Source organism: Cygnus atratus, chromosome 3 (genome assembly GCF_013377495.2).
Source record: "Cygnus atratus isolate AKBS03 ecotype Queensland, Australia chromosome 3, CAtr_DNAZoo_HiC_assembly, whole genome shotgun sequence".
Classification (NCBI taxonomy): Eukaryota; Metazoa; Chordata; class Aves; order Anseriformes; family Anatidae; genus Cygnus; species Cygnus atratus.
In genome coordinates this window covers 43,435,729-43,458,786 of record NC_066364.1, presented here as the reverse complement: position 1 = coordinate 43,458,786, position 23,058 = coordinate 43,435,729, and the positions used below count along the sequence as shown (strand labels likewise).

Genomic DNA, 23,058 nt, shown 5'->3' with positions numbered 1-23,058 from the left:
CAAATGGGACTTTTGAGACAGTTGGTATGAAAATTCATGGAAAGGTGGCCAGACTATTTATGGACATGAAGAAGGTGCATTCATTGTTCTAGATAAGCAGTTACCTTTCCCAGAAACTTAGTTTCCTGTAAAATGTTGCACTGATATCGCAGTTTTATATACATGTTTGTGCAGTAGTTCCTAATGTCTCTTACAATTTTGTTTCTTTTTTATGAACTACATAAAAATATTCTTTTCTTCACCTACCACTGCCCACCTGCATTATTTTTTTTAAAGGCACATGCACATACAGACGCATGCAAAATTTAGTTGCTTAGGATTTTTGCAGTTTGTCCTTTCTGGGGCCATACAGACTGTACTTTTGAGGTAAAAACAAAAAGGAGGCTCTGGAGAAGAGAAGGCTTGGGTGATAGGAAAACCTGATGGAGGGGAATAAGTCAAGGGAGCTAGGCTCTTTACAGTGGTGCCCAGTGCCGGGACAAGAGGCAGCGGGCACAAACAGGCCCACGAGAGGTTCTGTCTAAGCATCAGGAACTACTGTTGACTCAGTTGACTGAGCACTGGCACAGAGTAGTTGTGGAGTCTTCCTCTTCAGAGATCTGAAGCTACCTGGACGTGGCCCTGGTCAAGTAGATGGCCCTGCTTGAGCAGGGGTTGGACCTGATGGCCTCCAGAGGTCCCTTCCTACCTCAGCCCCTCAGTGACTTTGTAATCTGAGACATGCACTCTGGTTGTTCTGTTTGTGTCAGGGTACTGATTGGTGAAAGTGGTGGAAGGGAGGGAAAGGAAGAAATCACAGAATCATAGATGCATTTAGATTGGAAAAGACCTCTGAGGTCATCTAGTCCAACCTTTAATCTAGCACTGCTAAATCCACCATTAAACCATGTCATTAAGCACTACATGTACACATTTTTTGAAGACCTCCAGGGATGGTGATTCAACCACTTCCCTGGGCAGCCTGTGATCCAGTACTTCACATCCTTTTCAGTGAAGAATTTTTTCCTAATATCCAACCTAACTGCAACCCTGGTGCAACTTAAGACCATTTCCTCTTGTCTTATCACTTGGGGCTTGGGAGAAGAGCCCAGTCCCAACCTTGCTACAGCCTCTTTTAATGTAGTTGTAGAGAGCGATAAGGCCCCATCCATAATGCCTCCTTTTCTCCAGAACAAACAGCCCCAGCTCCCTCAGATGCTCCTCATAGACTCTTCACCAGCCTTGTTGCCCTTCTTTGGACACTCCAGCACCTTGATGTCCTTGTTGTAAGGGGCCCAAGACTGAAAGCTTTACTCAAGGCGTGGCCTCACCAGAGCTGAGTACAGGGGGACAATCACTTCCTTAGTCCTGCTGGCCACACAAGTACCTTAAAAAAATTGTAATGTCACAAGTAGGCGCAAAAATCTTTTTATTTTTTTTCTTTTTTTAAGAGATGTAATATTTTGGTTTATGTTAGTGGAAAAGCGTAAATGTAACAAAAATTTTTGGTAAGCACAAAAAAAAAGCACCCAACTTTTTTATGGTAGTATTATTCTGACTCTAAAGTCTGAAAGTTACACCAAGGGCTAAGATAAATGTCTCTGTTTTGGGGTACTGGCAAAACTTAGGCTAGCTTCTGTTTAGAAACTATACTGCTTTGGGAAATACTAAATTGGGATCACCATGTCTTGAGTGCCATTTTTTTTTCCTGCTTACTCTGTTGTAAACTGAGTATGGTGATTAACTATTTGTAGTGTCAAACCATGAAAATTCGAATGCAGATGAAAAAGAGGACAGTTTATGAAACACTGAGCTGTCAGAGCGTTTCAGGGAGGTACTGAGTATGATGTGATGAACTTACCATCCCTTGTGTGATTATTTACCATCGTACCATTGTCAAGAGCTGTTGGCTAAGGACAGTTTTTACTGTCAGTCCGGTCCTCTGCTCACTCTCAGGAGATGGGTTCCCTCTGCTGAACATTGGTCTATTTAGACTTACTTTCCTTATGGCTGCACCAAAGACTTCTGCACGATACACACTACTCTGCATTGAACAGAGGGAAATTAATAAATAGCTCTTTGGTTGTGGTTTGGAAACTAATGGCTAGTCTATGCTTGGAGTTATTTTGGAATCGTTACCAAAAATGAATTTAAATATTCAGGAATTAGTGTGTTTTCAAGGGGACCTTGCACTTCCAGATTTAACTTTCACTTACAGACAAGTCCTAATTATCAGCTGTCCCTTGAGCCATCTTAGTGAAATTGATTTGATAGTCTCATTCTAGTTCTTCCTAGTGAGCATAAAACCACCACAACCCTTTAGCATCTTGTGGCTTTTTGCATTTGTCTTCTCAACAGGCTTATAGTACAGCTGGGGTGTGTTGAGGCTGGCCTGATCTCCACAAGTGGTGTGTGTGAATTGCCTGGGGACATTTACTGCCCATGTTTACTTGTGTGAGTGAGAAGGAATGGCATTTCCAGGCCTTCAAACTTAAATACCCAAACACAGCACCTGAATTTATTTAAAAAGGATTTCTCTCTCCTTGTTGCCCCTCAAGTAACCAGCAACAAAATACTTGCACGGTGTTTGACTTAATATTTTTCTCCATTTTCTGCTGCCACAAGGGGAGTTTGACAAACAACAAGCTGCTACTGTGTTACCTTTTAAAGGGACTAATTTATTTAATAGGTAGAAGAGCAGCAATAGAGGGAACAGTCCTGGACAGTATCTGTAAATAGTTCTGCTACATGTGCAAGCACCAAAGCACCACGAGCAAGTTACGTTTTTTCTTCTTTTTTCTTTTTTAATTACAAATCAGAAGGAAAAGGGATAATCGCCTCTAAGTACATTTTCGAAAGTTGGCGGATATTTGTATCATCTAATTTTAAATATCTAGGGTAGGTACCAAAGTCAGGAAATTAGTCTCTTAGGATCCCTTTGCTCTGGATAGAGGCTGCTTATCCCTTGATGCTTCTTGTTAGCTCCCTAGCTTCTCTTGCTTCCACCAAAGGCCACAGCTTTCCTTGCTTGTTGATTGAACTGTATATGATGCCTTCCTACAAAATGTCTCAGCTTAAACTAAAAAGACTTTTGTTTTCTTTTTTTTTTAAGTGTTTTTTTTTTTAAAACACTTTTTTTTTTAAGTGTTTAAAGCCTTTTGGCCTCCCAACTTGGGTATTAAAATGAGCAGAAGGGAACAGGCAAAAAAATTCAGTGAGTGTTACAAGAAGAAGGTGAGAGCATGTTGGTTGTGCAAATGTCTTGTTTTGAATTAGCATAAATGAGGATAGCCACTTTTGGTTGTGTTTTAAAACTCCATAATTTTACATACTTCCTCTCACTACTGCGTCCAAAACGAGGTTGTTTGCTTTTCCCTCATAACGGTGGTTCAAGCCCTAATGCTTCTGTCAGCCTATGAGAACATACGCACGTCCTACTCAGCGTCAGTAATGTTCCTAGCTAAGGTCTATTGAGAAGCAGACACTGGAAAGTTTAGTTTACGAAAGCTAGTGAGGACATATTTAAGGCATGTGGAAGACCGGTTCGCAAGATCAAAAGCAGGAGGTGGGGGGAGCAGTACGTGGATGTTTTTTTCATGGCTGTTTCCCGATGTTGAGCTCAGGGGCTGTGGACCCACGAAGGTAACATCCACTTATTTTGCACAGCTGCAGTCCTAAGCATAGAGAGTATGCCCAGAGCTGTGTCTGGATGTACACTGTTAGATACCAAATTTGTTCTCTGTGCTGTCATTCTGTAAGTCGTACACACCCAACATTCACCTCATTTTTCGCTTCGTGCTCCTGTTAGTTTGTACTAGCAGTGTTTACCCCGGAGTGATCTCTATATTTCCTCTTAGTATTCTCCTCTGAGGCTTTTTTGGTTTTACTTGATTACATTTCAAAACGACGTTTTTTCTCCTCTCAGTATTCTGCTTGACCAATAGTGAACTGAAGGTATGTTATTAATGTATAATTTTTGTAGAGATTTGACCACTGCATCTTCTCTGTGTAAAACCCAAAGGTCTCTGTGCGTATGCAGGCACAGGTCAGGCTCAGACACCTGGCTCCTCCTTGTTTGAATACCTTTGCACATACCACTTGACATATATTTGTGATATAAGGTGTCACGTGGCAAAGGGGTTTTACCTGCACACCTATACAAAACAGAGAAGTTAGCTCTGTATTTATAAGTGATTGAATTTATTATGGAGAAGTCTAATGCCTTATATTACTTGTTCAAAGATGGTTTCTTTTTATTTTAAAATTTGAATTACAATTTACACACCGATTAGTCCTATTTAGTAAATTAGGCCTGTTTTATTCTGATACGCTGCATCATTTAAAATGTCATAACAGTGTTGTGCAGTTTTATTCTGTTACTGCCAGTGTAAAGAAGTTGGAATCGATGTCCTCGCTGAGTCATCAGTGTCTGCTAATTCCAAGATGACAGAAATATGTTGTGTGACAGAAATGTGAATATATATCCAACCTATAGGATTTATCTTGCTTTGCAAACTTAGTTTGTATCCCCTTGACTGTGTTGCCAAATGCCAAGTGTACATAAAATAATGAATAAATAAGACAGAAAATAAAATTTTGTTTACATTCATTGGCCTTTTGTACACTCATTTAAAAGAAAAAATGGTGAAATCACAAAATATGATGCATTAGAAGAACAGGTTGAACATATTTTGATCCTTGTTCATTTTGAAATATTATTCCTGAATGTTTTTAGATACAAAGTTGTGAGATTTTTTTTAAAGTGTATTATTGTTTAATTTTTAGATTATTGTAGCCCTATTAAAGCATATAGATCTCGGTGCTTTAAACAAACAGTAAATGTTTCGCTGCCTGAAACAGCTTCTGATTTAGGTACAGAGCAAGAGGCAACAGACAGATATAGACAGATGGGATATAAAGCAAAATACAGAGATTACAATGTACCAAAAGAGGCCTCCAAGAAAAAAAAAAAAAAGTTGAATTTCTTTCAGGAATAATTTCCTACTCAAACACAAATGGTATTACCATAAAGTATTTTTAATACTTTTAGTTGGGTAGTTAGGTAGTTATATACTTGTGTCTAAGTGCTGTGGAACTCCAAAAAGATGATAATAGTTCAGCAAAGCTTTCGCAGACTTCTGTAGGTTTGCAAATGGGAAGCAGAAGGTGACAGGTTCTCAACTGGACTCAGTTTGTCCAGAACAACTGAGTACTGAACTGGAAGTAACTGCTAGGGTAGATTTTGTCCTCCTTATTTATTTATTTATTTATTTATTTTCATGATTTGTCTAGAAAGTTTGTTTACTGATCTAGAATTACTTACCAAATTGGTGTTGGTCTAATCAGTGACCATTTTCTTCTAGGCAAAGTTTATATTAAGAGTGTTCGGCTGGATTTGCCTGCTTAATTGTTCAAGGCAACTCTCCAGCAAAAACTGCTAGAGCAAATACTACGCTTCGAGTTGTGTTCTTGTGTCTCTAAGGAAACTTTACTTAAGGCTCCTTTTAATCTCCAGCACTTGCAGGAGTGTCCAGCTTCACTTGCGTGCTTTTGTATCACAACTTTGCCTCAGGCCAGCAGCGCCTCAAACGTGCTGAAACTGTCTTCGAGCACCAGCATTCAGCTGCTGTAGCTTCTGATTACTGAGAAGAGAAAGGACGAAGCTGGACCCTAGTTCTGTGCATTGTGGACAAAGCACAGCTGACTTTTGATACAGGCAAAGTACAGTTTCAGACTTGGTGTCTGTTTGTCCTGTTCTTGGCAGACACCAGTTTCTCAGTGCTGCTTCTGCAGTTTTGATAGCTCGTACACATATAAGTGGGCATATCAGGTGGCTTTTCATTTCTGTGTGGCACTTCTGTTAATGCAAACTGTTAAAAAAAAAAAAAAAAGGTAAATCCAGATTTTAAAATATTTCAGGATTTCCAGGTTTTAATGCCTGAGAGGCTGTAGTACGCTTTATCACATCATTGTTTGGCAGAAGTGCATTATTATTTGGGGAAGCGAAAGCAATTACATGTTCTCAATACTTACATAGTTTTACATGTTATCAGTCCGCAGGGACTGAAGAATGTTTAATGTTCTGTGAAAATGTTCAAAAAGTGTCACTGCGTCTCTGTTACCTTAAGATGCAATTGGCAATCTTAATTGAATATAAGTAAAACAATGTAGGTCTGATACCATGCATGCTGCAAATGTTTATTCTCTGGTAGTATCAAGTGTTGTCACATACAACGCAGACATTTGTTATGATAAGCAGATTTTAATGCAATGTTTCCCATCGTGGTCTTGAAGAGGTAGAAATCAAAATGCTCTGACACAGTGGCCATGCAGTTTCGAGCTGCCAGATTTCTGTGGGAGCTAAAACAATTGCAACTGCATTTTTGCAACAAGGATGTATCCCTCTCCTTCATACATATTATTATATTTCACTGGGGGGGGTATTTTTCTTTAAAAAAAATCTCAGGAGCCATAGCAAGGATTTGCAGACCCCTTTCTTCGGTCATATCGAGGTAACATGGTGCGGGATACCCCACGGTGTTGAAGTGCTGGGAGGAAAGAGAAGCACCCGTGTTTAGGTGTGCCTGAGCAGGCTCAGGAGGTGCTCTCCACCTGAAAAAGAAACGGCATACCTAAACATTTCCAGGTCTCCAAGTCCTGTTTGGGACCACTGATGGTCTGTGTGGTTCCTTAGTAAGAAGGATAAATCGTGTTTAGAATTAGCTTTGTTCACGGGCTTCAACCAAAGTCCACTACAGACAAAAAAAAAAAAAAAGATGATAGACATTAAATAGTCCAAAAATTACACCGAATGCAATAGAAAGATGTGATTTAAGTTTAAATGACTTAGGTTTTTGTTTCTGATACTTGTATCCAATAGTAAACATGACAACTTGGGCAGGTGTTATTTTAACACAGGAGGCCTTGCATAGAAGGATGGAGAGCACCTTGTCTAAATTAGTCTTATTAACAGTCGCTACAAATTATCAAAGGCAGCTCTGAGCTAATGAAAACTGGAATAGGAATAAAAAGAAAGTGGTGTTACATCTAAGAAGGTGTGATTGATGTGAGCAATTCTCATTCTTGCTTCAAGATGCTGTTGAAAATGGTTTAGTCTGGTGTCTGCTATCGCTTTCCAACACCTGCTCTTGGGGATCTCTTGCTGGAAGCAGCTGTTCTGACTACAGCAAAGAGTCAGTGCTAAACTGCTTCATTGGGCACTTTGAAAATATCTGACACAATAGCGTTTTGAGATGAACTTCAGAGAACTTACTATATATACAATATCTGTTTGGACGTTTTCATCGCATTTCTGCAATCACTTCCGTGTAGGAATTGCAAGGTGTTTGCGTGCAAAATTACCTGCCCCGACGGAGGTTCACTGAAGGCGATGGCACGCTATTTTCAGTATTTGTATTTTTTTTTTCCATACAGTGGATCTGGTAGGGTGATTCGGAGCAACTTTTCTTTCTGTACACCTTTTCTGTAAGGTCTGCAGCCACTACCTCGTGCTGAGCACGAGGCACTCGTTTTCAGGCAGTGGGTGAGGGCTAACATCAGTGGGTGGGTGCAGAGGCGTGAGATGGAAGCCCTGGGCTGCGCTGCTGGCCGTGCGGTGCCTGCCAACTGACCCGGGGACAAGTGACTAAACTCGCAATTCCCTTTCCACCTCTGTGATCGCTGACTGCCTTGCATACTAATGACATCCACGGAGAGCTGGAGGGTTATGCCAGACTCAATACTTATCTTTGAATTAGCTAAAAGATGGGATTTCAATGAGCAAAATAGAGTGGGTACTGATCCAACCTAGAGATCTACAGTGCAGCTCTGATTATTTTATTTTTTATTTTTTTACTTTTAAATAATTCAGTCTCTTCAGAGAATGACAGCAGCTTTCAAGTTAAGGTATTGATCCATTGGTGTTCTGCTGCTCTCCAGAAGGTGCAGACGCTCTCACATCTGCATCTCCACTGCCCAAGATGGCACATCTTCAGAAAGAAGCCATAGATCGGGATTAATGATCTACAGCTAATGACCAGGGGCTGCCTGTCACCGGTAACAAGGGGTCAGTTGCAGGGGGTGGGGATGACAACCCACCTTTTTCGTTTCCCTTAGGCATTTTTAGTGTCTTTCGGCTGGCAGGAACTGAGCCTGAGCACTGGCCCTTGGAGCTGCACCATCAGACCATGGCTCCAGAGTGGAGCCGTACACCAGTAACGTCCTGTCCATGAGCACAACGCTGACCTATGGCAAATGTCATCCCGTCCCTCCCATGTTACCCCGATTTGCCATCTAAAATTGCTGAATGCCATGTCATTGATAAAAGCACTTCTTTCCTTCAACGCTGTAAGAGACTAAGTGAAAATGTGCACTCTGCCCTTTGCAAGAAAGCCGGTGTACTACCTCACACCTTGGCATATTTGTTTTTCTCTTCAGAACAACACTGTCTCATAAAAACATTTATTTATTTATTTATTTTTCCCAGAGGTCTCCTGTGGATGGTGGGTTTAAATTTGGGAGAGTAAGGGGACTCCAGCTCCTCCTTGCATCCTTCAGTCTCCCAGGCGGTCAGTACCTGTTGCGGCCTCACCCTCACAGATCAGCAGCATGTCTCACAAAGGCAGAAAGGCCATGCCTTTTAGTCAATGAATGCTAGATTTTGTCTTGAAACTGCTAACAGAAATGAGAAAACAGGCCATGTCTGCTAGGGATACTCCTCTGTATTGGCGGGCAGGTTGGGATTCTGGGGTGGGACTGTTACTCGTGTTTTACAATGTTCACTGCTGTCCCAGCCGCTGCCTGCACTGCCTCCTAGCAATTCCACTGAGCTGCTTCATCACCTGAACACTTCCGATCTCCAACAGAAAGCATTTGGGACACCTAAGTGCAAGCACTTCTCCCTGCATGTGGTAGTCCCTGGCAGGATGCTCAGGCTGGGTGTTTGGGACCCGCACGTTGGTGCTGAGCACCTGCAAACCAGGGGCACTTGGTGGAACAGCAGTCCCAGCCCCAGGTCAGGGCTCCGACCACGGAAGCGGCAGAGAAGTGCTTTGCTAAATCTCGCTGTAATTTTGCAGTTTGTTAGCTCACTGTGACTGCTCAGGTGGCTGGTAGGATGTAGGCGGATGCCTGCTTTGCTAAGCCAGAGTGTAAGCTGACAAACTACCTCTGTGAAAGAGAATTATTTCACGTTTTCTCCAGGTGCTCTGACTCTGGCTTCTGACAGCTCCTGACCCGGGACAACCCCCCAGAGACATGCAGGTGTTATGGGGCTGGGGCAGGCGGGAAGCTTGGCTGGGAGAGAAGTGAGATCTGACCCCTCGCCACGGGACGTAGCTCAAAGTGTCCCAGCCCATGGTGTGGGGGTGCCTGCGGCTAAAGGACAGGCATTTGGGATTTTAATGAGGGGCTGCTCCCTGTGAGCACCCCGATTCTGCCCTGATTTATCGCTGCTGGGTTTGGGACGGGAGTTACGCGCCGAGGGTGCTCAGTGAAACTGGTGCACAAGAGGATGGCGTTATCCAGTTCCCCAAACCCATGGACAAGCAACCCAAGCCTCGCTTATCTTCCAGTTTCCAAAGGGTCCCCGCCGGGGAACAAAGGCGGCTTCTCCGGCTTTCTGCCTGCCCTGAGCTGGGCTCCCTGCAGCCGGGACGGCTCGGGCCGAGCCGTCGGGGGCTGCAGCTGCCTCTTACCTCCTCTGGTGCAGCCGTGGGCACGGGGCCTTGCTTCTCTCCTCCCGACGGGTCCTCGGCTGGTGCTCAGCAGGAAAACGGGCCGTTTCCCCACGCCTGCTCGGTGCCGCAGTGCTTGCTGCCTGTGGCGTGACGGCCTCTGTCCTCCGAAACTTAAATCTTTGCTGGCGTTGGTCTGGTTTGTTTCGGCTCCTTTTGCTTGCCGAGCTAGCGGGATGCTGTGCTATCGCGACATGTCGCTCACCCGCCCTCAGCACCCCTCCGGCGGGCCCCGGCCCCCTGCTCCTCACGGGGGGGAACCGGGGCCGAGCCGGGCATGGGGGAGAGGCAGCGGGGGGGGGCACAGGGCGCCCACACCCCCCGACACCCGACCCCCGACCCCCGACCCCGGCCCGGGGCTCCCGGCGGCCGCTGGGGGGAGCCCGAGCTCCACGCCCGGCTCCGGGCGCTGCCCCCGCGGGGACCGGGACCGGGACCGGGACCGGGACCGGGACGGGGCTGGGGGCTGCGGGGGGCTGCGGGGGGCTGCGGGGGGCTGCACACGATCGGGGCAATGCACGGCTCCTGCCCGGCCCGCCCCATGTGCGGCGGGGCTCTGCAGGAAGGGGAAGAGCCGGGAGGCTTCACCCCGCACGCACCCCCGCCCCGCAACACCGGCACCCCCCCGCCGGGACCCTCGGGCAATGCGGAGAAAACGGGGTCCGGGGGGGCGAGCTGCGGGGCAGGGGGAGCCCCCGCCGAGCCCCCACCCGCCCCGGATCCCGACAAAGGCGGCCCCGAGGCCGCGCCAGCACGACCCCGGTCCCGACCCCAAAAACTGGTCCCGGTCCCGTTTTGGGTCCCGGTCCCGGTGCCGGGCTGCAAAGGGCCGGGGGGGCTCCGGCAGCGGCAGCGGCAGCGGCTCGGAGCCGCTCGGCAGCGGCAATTGGCAGCCGCCTCTCCCCTTTGTGCATCTTGCGGGATTTCTTCTGCATAGGCAATTGGCAAAGGTTAGGAGCACGTCTTCAGATCCCGGGTAATCCCAGGTTAAATATTAAAAGTATAAGCAGCCTAGGCCGAGTATTTACCTATGTAACTCCATAGATTTCCCTCCGGACCTGGACTTCTAAGAATTTTACGGGACTTTTTTTCCCCCCCCCCTTTTTTTTTTTCGTATTTTTTTCCCACCCCTTCGTATTTATTTAACAAAACAGCGGGAAGGGGAGGGGGAGGCAGCAACAACAAAAGCAGTGTCTGTATGACCGAGCAGCAGCCGCTCTCCCCGGCTGTAACGTGAGAGGGAGGCGAGATTCCGGCCCCACCGCCGGCTTTGTACCCGTCTCGTTTTAAGTGCCTCGCACATCGACACAAAAGGCAAAACCGCGCGCACACACACACCAAAACCCGACACAAAACCTCTATTGGCCCAATAGTGCCGATGCTTGCCCCGATAACCGGGTGACCTCCCCGCCCCGCCGGGGTCCGGCCGCTCCGGGACCGGCACCGGGCACGGCGACAAAAACCCCTCCAGAAAGGGTTTGGGAAAGGAGAAGCCTCAAACGGGATTAAGGCTTTAATTACAATTCCCTACCGAAGGAACGTGTTTGAGGAACTGATCTTATCAATTAATAGCGGCATTAATTTAAATTTTATGAAAGAGGGCTCGCGTGAAATACACCTCCGACTCCCTTTTTGGAGAAAAAAAAAAAAAAAAAAAAAATAATAAAAAAAAAGGAAAGTAAAAAGGGGATGCTCCGAGCAGAAAGTGTCCGGGCATTAACAGAAGAAAATGTGAAGAAGAAACGCGCTGCTTTGGCTAGAAATAATTATTTGCCATCGCCTGGCAAAAAAAAAAAAAAAAAATAAAATATATGTGCATATCTGCTGGGGAAACTATAAAAAATGGAAGCTCTTTTAATGGGGAAAATAGATGAAAGTTTCTGCCCGCCAACGCTATTATTTCATCATATTTTTGGCCCGCACGATATTAAAGAGAAAAATAGGGTAATTGGAACATGCACCAACAGTTTTCCATGAAATAAGAGTTAAAAGAAGTAATAGAACTAATCACTGTCTCCTCAAATCAAGTAGAAAACATTTCAATGCACTAATTAGAGTAATTAGAATAATAAGACTGCCTATATGTGGTAAGACAATGTGTACAAACAACTTTATTTAATGTATACTGGTAATCAGCGATGCGTGCGTGCTTGAATGCTTAGTGCAATAAAATTCACCCCCGTCCGCCCAAACAATCAAATACAAATTAGTTTAATGATTGTGCCTGCTTGAATGTCTTGGAAATCCACAGGCAGAGGGAAATAAATAGCACCATCCTTGTTTGTGCGTCTCCCCTACTGACCAAGGAGCTGATGCCTCCATGGACTTGGCAATGAATGACTGCAGACATGAATGAATCAAGGAGGGAAAAGGGAATTAATGAATGAGGCGGGCGGGCTGAAAACAGCCCCGAACTTTTAGACGAGAGCCTCTTACAGCTCCCGGGACGGCTCCGGACGGCCGGGCAGGGGTAAAAGGGGGCGGGGGGGGTGGAAAAAAAAGCGGCCCCTCCGCCCGCATCTTCGTGCCCGGAGGAAGAGGAGGAAGAGGAGGAGGAGGAAGAGAAACTCCGGGCGAGGAGCGGTCCGGCCCGGGGCCCTGTTCACGCTGCCCCGACCCGCCGGGAGATGCTCCCTGGGACGGCCGGCGGAGAGCGGGGCAGGGGGGCAGGATCCGGCCCCCGGCCGTGGGGCGCTGCGGGGGACCCGGGCCCGGCTGCGGGCCGGGGCTGTACTGGGGGGGGGGGGAGAGCGGGGCTGCCCCCGGACAGGGCCCTTTTTGGGGCTGGGGACAAGGCTGGGAGCGTGGGAAGCCGCGCACGGCCGGGCGGCCCCGTGCTTGTCCCGCACCCCGCAGGGAAGGCGCCTTGGGGAAGTTCTCGGGTTTATTTCAGCCGCTCCGCCGCAGCACGCTTGTTTTAGGCTCTAACTCATTTCCCCCAAAAGGTCCGTGCCCTTGGAAGTGCAGCCGAGCGCCTACAGCCGGGGCAGGCTTCCAGCCGCCCTCTGAGGAGCACCGCAGCCCCGACGGCAAAACCTCGCCGCAAGGCACCGGGTGAGCGCCCGCAGCTCCCCAGAAACCCAATTCCCTTTGCGGATTAAGGCCGGAGAGGCACCAACACCCCCGTAGTCACCCCCCTGTCCCCTCCCGAAATACAGGCTAAACAAGCAGCCCCCGACGGCGGGGAGGGCACGGCAGAGCCCAGCTTTCCGACAACTTTCCCCCCTTCGCTCCCGCCGCCCTTTCCCACGATGGGGACCAAAAGCCTCGGGTAAAAGCCCCCCTCCCGACCTCCTCTCGCCCTGGGGGTCTTGCTCCTCTCCTTCCCTCTCCTCCCTCCCACAGGAGGAGCAGCCCCGCGCAGCCAGCACCAGAACAAAGAGCCGCAGCAGCCCCACCGACGTGGCTCGGGCAGACCTCGGGGGGCTTCGTGCCCCACACGGGGAGCCGGAGGAGGGATGGGGACGGCGACAGGCTGGGTCTGGGGGCTGCGGGAGCAGCCAGGCCCCATCCCAGGCCGAGAGCCGGGGGGGGGGGCACCCGGCCCCTGAGCATCCTCCAGCAAAACCCGAGGGCGAGGGAAAGGCGGCGGGGGGCGACCGGGGCCGCTTTTTCACCGCCGGGGCTCTGCAAAGTTTAACCGGGGGAGGCAGCAGCCCTTGTGGGGGGGGGGGGTCGTTATTGGCTATGTACGGCTGTACACAGCCAATGTCTGCCGAGCCGGAGCCGCGATGCACGGCCCTGGGGACACGCAGCCGCCTCCCGGCTTCGGCCCCCGTCGGAGGGAGCGAGCCGAGGGCGCCGTGCTTTTGTTGTCGGCAGCGGAGCTGCAGAAAGAAGGGAGGCACCGCTGGGAGGAGCGGCCGTGCCCGAGCCCCGCTCGCTGCCGCGCACCCCGACATCCACCTGCAGAAAGTGCGCCCCGCGGCCGCTCCAATTTTTTTTTTTTCCCTTTCTCTTAGAAAGAATGGGAAAAAAAAAAATACAACGAGAGGAGACAAAAGCATCTCCCGCACACACACACACAGCCCGGCCGGCCTCCCCTCCCGGGCAGCACACACGAGCCAGCCGCTGCCCTCCGCTCCCCGGGGCAGGAGCATCCCCGCAGGCGCTGCCCCGCGGCCACCCCGGCGCCCATCCCCGCGGCCTCAGGCCTGCCCCCGGCTCATGGCAAGGGGCTATCCCACCGGGAGAGGCTCTTCCCGTCCCGGCCAGCCCCTGCTCGCAGCCAGCAGGGCCCTGCTGTCACAGGCGCAAGGCTCCCTCCGGGCCCCCCGAAGTGTCCTGCAGAGGGCAGAGGCTGCTCGCGTTCCGCAGGCAATCCGGCGGGATATTGACCGAGGGCTTCAAATCCATAGCCAGCTTAAACATTTTACCCGTCAGCACGTCTGCGGTCGCAAAACACTTCTTCTTTCTGTCACTTCTCCTCGAAACTATTGATAAGATCATTTAGCTGAATCTGTTCGGGATGAGCGTGATATTGACTAGGAGTTAGGAAAGATGATTAAATCTAATAAGCCTCGAAACTATCGCGGAAACCGCCGGGGAGGGGGCAGCGGGACACCGTCCTCCACACACCGAGCGAGCCCCGGAGGCTCTCCGCACCCCGACTCTCCCCGCTCAGGACCCCGCTCCGCACCCCGCCGCGCCCGCCCCGACGCCGGCACCCCCGCGGCGCAACGCCCGGCTCCGGCCGCTCGCAGCCGGCCCTGCACGGCCCGGCACGGCCCGGCACGGCTCGGTATGGCTCGGCAAGGCACGGCCCGGCAGCACAGTTCTCCCTAGGTACAGCCACAGCACCGCCCGCCCGCCGCAGCCTGGGCCGCCGGCCCCGCTCCCCGGCTTTCGACAGCGCTCCCCCGTAGGGAAGCTCCGCCTTTCCCCTCTTTTCTTCCCCTCTTTTGTAATTTTTTTTTTTTATTATTATTTTTTAGGAGCCCGATCTTAAATTGTCAAAAGGCAAGGAGCAGAGGAGAGCGGGCTCGCTCCTGGGCCGAGCCTCCAGGCACAGCACAGGGCTGCGACCAAGCTGCGGAGCGGGGCCCGGTGCCAGCACCGGGGGCAGGGCCCCCCTGCGCGCCCCAAAAACCAAACGCCTGGAGCCCCGCTGCTGCGGTCATCCGCGGGGACACGCAGCGAGCACAGCCCCCGCTGCCCTCCGTCAAAGCCCGGGAAGTCAGGGACGTGGAACCTCTCGGTATAGGCATAAAATTTATTCCAAAATTCCAGGAGATATAAAGGAACGGCGGCGCTTTACACAGAACTCAGCTCAGTGTATAAGTACTGGGGCGTTCTCCCTCCAAATTTTAAGAGCTATGCAAATCTGTGCTATCTTTAAAAATAAAATAAAGATATTTCAATAATTAGAACAAACTATGAAGGTATTGTGCATTTCTGTTTTATGTAGATAATAAAATATTACTTTAACATAAATATATAAGGATCTCTGCGTTTTTATTTTTCCCCACAAGCACATCCAAATGTACCAAAACAAAGTATTTTTTTAAAGAGACTGAACCAAAAAAAATTACATCCCATATAGATTTTGTTCACCTACTCATTTAAAGCTACAGAAAAACAGTTTCCAGAACCTGTTTGCTTTGAAAGAAATAAATATACATTGAGGCAGGCCACTTAAAAATGATATGAAAATATTTCCCTGGGTAGCATTTAAAAAAAAAAGAAGGAAAAAAAAAAGAAAAAGAAAAATAGACAAAGAAAACATTGAAACTATTTCTGCATTTCAAAGGACAAATATTAAACATATATACATAGTGGTAAGGTTTGCGTGGTAACTTTTTTTTTTTTTTTTTTTTTTTTTAGTAAACCTATTTGGAGTTTGAGGCGTTTCTCAAACCTCCTCTAGACTCCGTTTTCTGACCTTACACACATATTAATAAGCGTCTGAAAGTTCATTTCCTCCCTTTACCACTGGATCTGCCCTGATCTGATTCACTTCACTAAGCGCTAGTCCTCAACACTTTAAATAACAAGCAGCTCAATACACCCAAAAAAAAAAAAAAAGAAAGAAAAGAAAAGAGAAAAGCTCGGTGCCCGTACCTTTGTAACAGTTGTTGGAAAACTAGGAAAAAGGCTACTGCATGTGCCTCTTAGAAATCATCATCTGTCTTACCAAGAAGAAATGAAAGAAAGAAAGAAAGAAGAAAGAAAGAAAGAAAGAGAAAGAAAGAAAGAAAACCAAATGTCACAGGCGCTTTAAAAGACAATGAGAAACGTAGTCTAAAGCCTTAGCTACTGAATGCAATATTTATACGATTCTCTGCAAGAGAACGCTTCCTTGTTTTTTCTCCATAATTGTCCAACACTCACCTAAGTAAACTTTTAGCTTATAAAAATGTTTTGCCTATACAGCACCCATTCGTGCTGACTAAATGATCCCTTTATGAATTTATAACTATCATAGTTTAAAGTTCCTCTGATGTATGTGTATGGCTGTGCGTGTGCATAAGTACATAAACACAGAGGCACACGCGCACACATACATACGCTGCTCCGAGTTCCCGCTCCTATGCTTCTCTTCAGAGCTTTTTGTTTTGTTTGTTTTGTTTTGCTTTCCCCGTGGGTTTCCCCCTCTCTCTCTCCCTCTCTTTTCTTTTTTTTTTTCCTTTTTTTTTTTTTTTTCCTTTTTTCTTTTTGGAAAGTTAACCGTTTCCCATCAGGGCAATGCCACGAAATGCACTTTAAAACTGTTACCGGGGAGGGGGGTGGGTGGGTGGGAAGGGTGGGGGGAAGACGAATTGAAAATGGCATTTCTTTCCACTTCACTTCATTCCCCAGTGAAAGACACAAGGCTGCCCGAGTTAAACTCGTCTTTTCGTCCAATAAATTACTCCGCAACCCGACCGGAGGAGGTGGCGGTGGTGGAGGTGAGGGGGGGCTGGGGATGAACAGAAAAATAGAGAAGGGGCAGCGCAGCAAAAAGACGGGCGAGGGGCCGTGGGGACAGGGCCGTGTTCCCACGCGGGTGGGACCCAGACACGCTGCGTGGGCCCCCCAGCACCGCACCCCCATTGCGGCGGCAAGTTTGGGGGGCTGGCGGCACCCTGCCACCGGGGGAGGCCTAAAGGACCCCCCCTTCCCTCTCCAGGGAGCGCCACTTTCTCCGGGAAAACTCTGGAAATGAACTGTGTGGTTTCACCTCCCGGAGCTCTGCCACAATGGGCCCTGCTCGCCCCTGCCGCAACAAGCTGGGAGGGCCGAGCAGCTCTTCCCCCCCCCTCCACTGAGCCTCGACCCCCGCAAACGCTGCCTGAAAATGAAGTTTACTTTGTCGGCTCCCTCCCTTCTCCCTTCCCCAAAGTCGCCTCTGAGCGAGCGTTTGGGAGAGCCAAGCCCCTGGAGAGAGGAAGCTGGCGGTGCGCAGATATATATATATATATATATATATATATATATATTATATATATTATATATTATATATTATACATATATGTGTCTGCATGTACGTACAGGCAGGCGTGCGTACGTAGGCATACATACAGATATATGCGCTCTTCCTGCTGCAGCAAAAGGAGAAAATAAGCATTACACATATTTAAGAAGACTCGTTTATAACAAAAAGTTCACATATACACATAAAGCAAAGGCTAGAACACAGTAACATATCGTGGACCGGTCACTGGTCGACTAACGCTCACCGTGGAAAATGCAAGTCATTTTCAAAACTAAGGTGGGAAAGGAAGAAAACAAAATGAATCTGTTTATGTAAACTTCGATTTCCTTGCAGTGCAAATCGGTACGGTTAAATACTGCCTACATCAAAAGGGATAGCTTCGCTTTTCTCTTCCTTTTCACATACTCATTCCTACGGGGGATCCACAGAAAATAAACACAGCAGCATGTGCCAACCCCGAGCGACGGTCCGCGATGCCACCTGCCTTTTGTGTCGGGGGGGGGGGGGCTCCGGGGGGCCCGCGAGGTGGCAGCGCCCCCCCCCCCTCCGTGTCCCCCCCACCCCACCCCCGTCCTCGCCACCCCCAGGGCCAGGGCAGGGCGCAAATTTTGGGCCGGCGCGGAGCGGAGCCCCCTGCTCGCCCCTGCCCTGCCGGCCTGGGCGCGATACTCACTGCGCTGCAGCGCACGGGAAGGTCAAAATACCGCCCCGCACCTGCTGCCGTCTAAGGGACAGTCCGGTGCAGGTGCTTTGTCTGCTTTGATTCTCTCTCTCTCTCTCTCTCTCTCTCTCTCTCTCGCTTATTTTTTTTTTGTTTTGTTTCGTTTTGTTATTTTTTTTTTCTTAATTTTTTTTTTGCGCGGTTTTTCTTTTTTTTTTTTTTTTTTTGAAAGACGGGAGAAAATTAAAAAAAAAAAAATAACGATAAGATAAGGAGGACGATCGAAAGTCGGGGGGAGGATGAAGAGGAGGAGGAGAGGAAGAGGAGGAGGAGGAAGAGGAGGAGAGGAGGAGGAGGAGGAGCAGGCGGGGCCGGGCGCCCCCGCCGCGAGTTCACTGCACGGGGGTCTGCACCCCGTGGTGCGGCGGCGTGTCCCTGCTGGCCCCGTACACGTCCTCGGCGCCCGGCAGCGTCCCTCCCGGGGGCGTCATGCGCTTCTCTTTCTGTCTCCTGTTACAAAACCACACTCTCACCACCTCCTTCTCCAGCTGTAGGCTGTCCGCCAGCGAGGTGATCTCCTGGGCCGAGGGCTTGGGGCACTTGAGGAAGTGGCTCTCCAGCGCGCCCTTGACGCTCACCTCGATGGAGGTGCGCTTTTTCCGCTTGCGGCCCTGCGCCGCGATCTTGTCTATGCTGGTGGGGCTGCCCGAGGAGGAGTCCGCCTCCTCCAACCACTTGTTCAACAAAGGCTTCAGCTTGCACATGTTCTTGAAGCTCAGCTGCAGGGCCTCGAAGCGGCAGATGGTGGTCTGCGAGAAGACGTTGCCGTACAGGGTGCCCAGCGCCAGCCCCACGTCCGCTTGGGTAAATCCCAGCTTTATCCGCCGCTGCTTGAACTGCTTGGCGAACTGCTCCAGGTCGTCCGACGTCGGCGTGTCCTCGTCCGAGTGCGCCTCGTGGTGCGGCGCCCCGGGGGGCGCGGCGGAGGGCGGCGGCGGCGGCGGCCCGGCCGCTCCCGGGTGCGGGCCGTGAGGCGGCGGCGGCGGCGGCCCGCCGTGCTCGGCGCCGTGGTGCGGCGGCCCGGGGGGCCCGGGGGGCGGCCCGGGGGGGCCGGGCGGCTCGTCGTGCGCGTCGCGCAGGCCGTGGTGGTGCAGGGCGGGCTGCGCGGCGCCCAGCATGCCGTTGACGGTGAAGCCGGGCGGCTGCGAGTACAGCAGCCCCGCCGCCTGCCCGCCGTTGGCCGCGGCCATGCCGGGCGGCAGGTGCGCCGCGCCGCCCGCTCGCCACGCCGCCGCCGCCGCCGCCGCCGCCGCCGCCGCCGCCGCGGCCGCCGCGTGGTGCCCGCCGCCGCCTCCGCCGCCGCCGCCGTGGTGCACCAGGTGCGGCGCCCGGCCCGGCGGCGGGTGCTGCGGCGGCGGCGGCAGCTCGTCGCCGCGCCCGCCCGGCTGCACCACGGCCGGCTTGATGTCGGGCTGGCCCAGCGCGCCCGCCGCCCACGGCGCCTCGCCGCCGCCGCCGCCGCCTCCGCCGCCGCCGCCGCCGCCGCCGCCGCCTCCCCCGCCGCCGGGCCCGCCGGGGCCGCCGTGGGACAGCGCGGCGATCCACTGGTGAGCGTGGCTCAGCGGGTGCCCGTTGCTCTGCAGCGCGTAGTCCGCCTGCACCAGCGCGCCCGCGTCGCGGTAGCCGCCGCCGGGCTGCATGCCGCCGGGCGGCTCGGCGTGCACCATGGGCGAGCCGGAGGCGAGCAGGCTGTAGTGGTTGGAGGCTGCGGTCGCCATGACTCGCCGCGCCGCACTGAGCGCGCCGGGGAAAGGCGCCGCGCATTTGACAGCTACTTTTGCGCCTCGGGCGCCGCGCGGCGCCCGCGCCCCCCCGGCCCGCGCGGCGGCGGGGCCCACTGCGAAGGCACGCGCGGCCGCCCCGCCCCGCCGCCGCCGCCCATTGGACGCGCGGCGCCTGACGGACGCGGGCGCCCCTGGCAACCGCCGCCGCCGCGCAAGCCCATTGGGCGAGCCGCGCCGAGAGGGCCCGCCCCCCGCCCGCCCCCCGCCCGCCCCCCGACGCCCGGCTCTGAGGGGGAACGGGGGCGGCGGCGGGGCCGGGCCCGGGCCCGGGGGGGGGGGTGAGGGGTGAGGAGCTCCGCGCCCCCGCCACGCCCCGCCCCGCCCCGCCCCGGGGCCCGCCCGTTAACGGCTCCTGTTGCTCGGCCCGGCGCGGGGAGCCCCTGACGAGGCGGAGCGAGGGGAGCGAGCCCCCGGTCCCGGTCCCCATTCCCCGTCCCCGTCCCCGTCCCCGGTCCCGGTGCCGGTGCCGGTCCCGGTCCCGTCCCGGTGCCGGCCGCAGCCTCGGCCGCGGGACCCGCCGGGCGCCGGGGCTGTGAGGGAGGCAGCCGTGCGCCCCCCGCCCGCCGTGCGGGGCTGACCCGCGGGACCCGCGGTCCCCCGAGGCTTTATTCCCCTTTTCTCCTCCCGCACAAAAGCGGGCCGGAGGTGGCGCGGCGTCTCGGGCGGGCGCTGCGGTGTTGCGGTTCGGCTCAGCCCCTCGCTCGCCGTTCAAAGCAGCTGTTCAAACACCCGGGCTGCTGCACTTTGACGGGAGGAAGGTTTTCAAACGGCCCCGCAAGCTTTGAACTGACAGCCCTCCTTGATATCTCCTTCACCGCCGCGCCGCTCCTCCTCCTCCGGCAGCCTCGCTCCGCAGCACGGGGCTGCGAGCACCTCACGGGGGTCCCCGGCGACCCCCCGGGGGCAAAAGCGACGAGGAGAGGAAAAAAGGGGGGAGAAAAAAAAACGCCCGAGCCTCTCCGGGAGAACGGCTGGGCGCAACCAACGCGAGGCTCCCAGGCGCTGCCTGCGAAGGCCGGCTCGGCAGCTCCGTGCTCATTGCCGGGGCGCGTTTAATGCACCTTTTGTGAGATGGGGTTGTTTTGATCTCTGCTTCCTTTTTAACCTTTCCCTGTGAAGTATTCAAGCCCGCACTTTTCGTGTGGCTCTCGCCAGCGCTGCTCCGAGGAGGCTGATTCGGTGGCGAGACCCAAGGCATGAATGAAACTTCAACTTTAAGGGCCTGCGGAGAGACAAAACTGAGGCCGGGGCTTCACAAGTGATTGCTTTAAAAAAAAAAAAAAAATCCAATCTACACAAAGAGGCAGCTGGCTGCTTTAATGAAAACTGCTTAAAGCTGCAAGAACCGCAGCCTCAGGGATGTATTTATAAGATGACTCAAAAGCTACACTTTCAAGTTGCTTCTCCTCGGGGTAGATATAGCAAACACATTTAACTAAGAAATCTAAACAAAAAGGACAGAAATTGATAACTTTGATTGCACGAGCTCACATTACCCATTGAAATTAAAATCCGCCGTCCAAATAGATTTCCCCACCTATCTCGAGACGGAGGAAAATCTCCCCGCACGTATATATACATATATATATATCCGCACGCACACATACGGAATATCATCTGTATTTTTGACCCGCTAGAACACCGATTATCCCAGAAGATAGAAAGGTGTGGAATTTAAAAAAAAAGAAAAAAAAAAAGAAAAAGAAAAAGTTCCCGCAAAGTTTGCACGAAGGTTCATTTCCAGCATTCCCTGCAACTCTATTCTTCCGGCCACTTCATTCACCCGAGACTCTTCTATTTTATCTGCATCGCTGTTTAAACTGGTAGGGTATAATGCTCTAAGTTCGGCATTTGAAATTAAATTATTTGAATTCACGGATATTAATCTTTTCCCTTCATCCTCCAGTTCTGAATCTTGTCATTAAAAATGATCCACCCTTTGTAGTCCGCAAGTGAATATTTTATAGACAGACACCGCTATGAAGACTTCTAACACAACGTCAACCAGTCAGACTTGGCTGGTGCAGGGATTACTTTGAGTAATTTATCAAAGGAAGGCTGCGAAATTTTGAGTGGAGAATATGAGGCCTTGGGGGGCGAAAAGAAGCAGAAGAAGCAGGAGGAAAAAAAAAAAAAAGGCAAATTCCATCAGTCTACGAGATAAATTCTGGCTGGAGTTAATGCGGCTTGTTTATTGAATCCTCGGAGCCAGACCCGGGCGCGATTGGAGTTTGCCTTTTACTTTCCCTGGCCGGTAAAGGAGCGCCCCACGACGGGGCTTTTGGGGCGTTTCTGCTGGCCCAGGAGCAGGAGGAGAGGAGCAGGGGGAGGCGGCCGAGCCCCTCCGGCAGGCAAAGGGGATTTCAGCGGGCACTTCCCAAAGCCTGCAACGGGGAGCTGTGCGGGACAACATATGAAAAATCAAAATACAGGAGAGAGCAAGCTCTCCATCCCCGTGTGGTGCAGCTAACAGTTGTTTTCTTCTTTCCTGCAGCGATCGCGGCCGGCGGAGGCGAGCAGCGCCCCGGGAAGGGCTCAGCCGAAGCGCCCGGGGGCACGGCCCTCCGGCCCCCTCCGGCCCCCTCCGGCCCCCCTCCGGCTTTGGGGCGGTCTGGGCTGGCGGCAGGAGGAAGGTGGCTCCTCTCCCTCCCCAAACACCCCCCGGGCTCTCCAGCGCCGTGCTCGCCTCCAGGCCGAAGGGATGCCCAGCCTGGGGGTGCCACCGGGCTTTTCCTCTCCACCCAGCACGGGACGCGGCTGGGGGCACCCCGGGGGGACCCAGGGCCGCAGCAGCGCCCCAGAGCATCCTCAGCCCGGTGCGACGGGGGCAGCCCCCCAGAGCACCCGCAGCCCGGCTGGGGACAGCCCGCTGCCTCCCCCCGGGCCCGGCCCGGTGCCGGTGGGGCTGCTCTCGGAGCCTGCCCCGGGGGAGATGCAGGAGGGGCCGGGGGGGGGGGGGGGGGGGTCTGGAAAGTTTCTTTGGCTCGGGGAGGAAGAAGAGGAGCGAGGCGAGCAGGAAGGCCGGGCCATTGTCCACAGAGGGTGCATTTTTGCCAGCCTGGCGTTGGTTGCTATAGTGAGGAGAGAGAGAGAGAGGAGGGGGGGAGGACAAAAAAAAAATCAAAAAAAAAAAAAAAAAGCCCAACCAACCCGAAACCGAACAGAGGAGCACAGTTCGCCTCCCTCCGCGCTCCAGCCGGGGCCGCGCCGCCCGCTCCCAACCAAAATAAGAGCGTGGCCGGGGCTGGCCCGGCGGGGACCCGCTCCTGCCCGCCCCGCAGCCGTCCCGCAGCCGTCCCGCAGCGCTGCGGGGCGCCCCGGCTCCCGCAGCCCGGCCCTGCTTCACGTCCCGCAGAGCATCCGTGGCACTGCTCCCGACACCAGCTGCTGGGGGGCCTTTGTGTTGTTGTTTTTTTTTTTTTTCTG

General features: G+C 52.4%; 1 protein-coding gene across 1 annotated transcript; it reads right to left on the bottom strand.

Annotated features, from left to right (window-relative positions):
- Window positions 1–18,084: 18,084 nt before the first annotated feature.
- On the bottom strand, window positions 18,085–19,566 carry POU3F2 (POU class 3 homeobox 2). Its single transcript, XM_035561746.1, has one exon. The coding sequence runs from the start codon at window positions 19,564–19,566 to the stop codon at window positions 18,181–18,183; it is 1,386 nt and encodes a 461-aa protein (XP_035417639.1). The 3' UTR covers window positions 18,085–18,180.
- Between the last annotated feature and the right edge of the window lie 3,492 nt (window positions 19,567–23,058).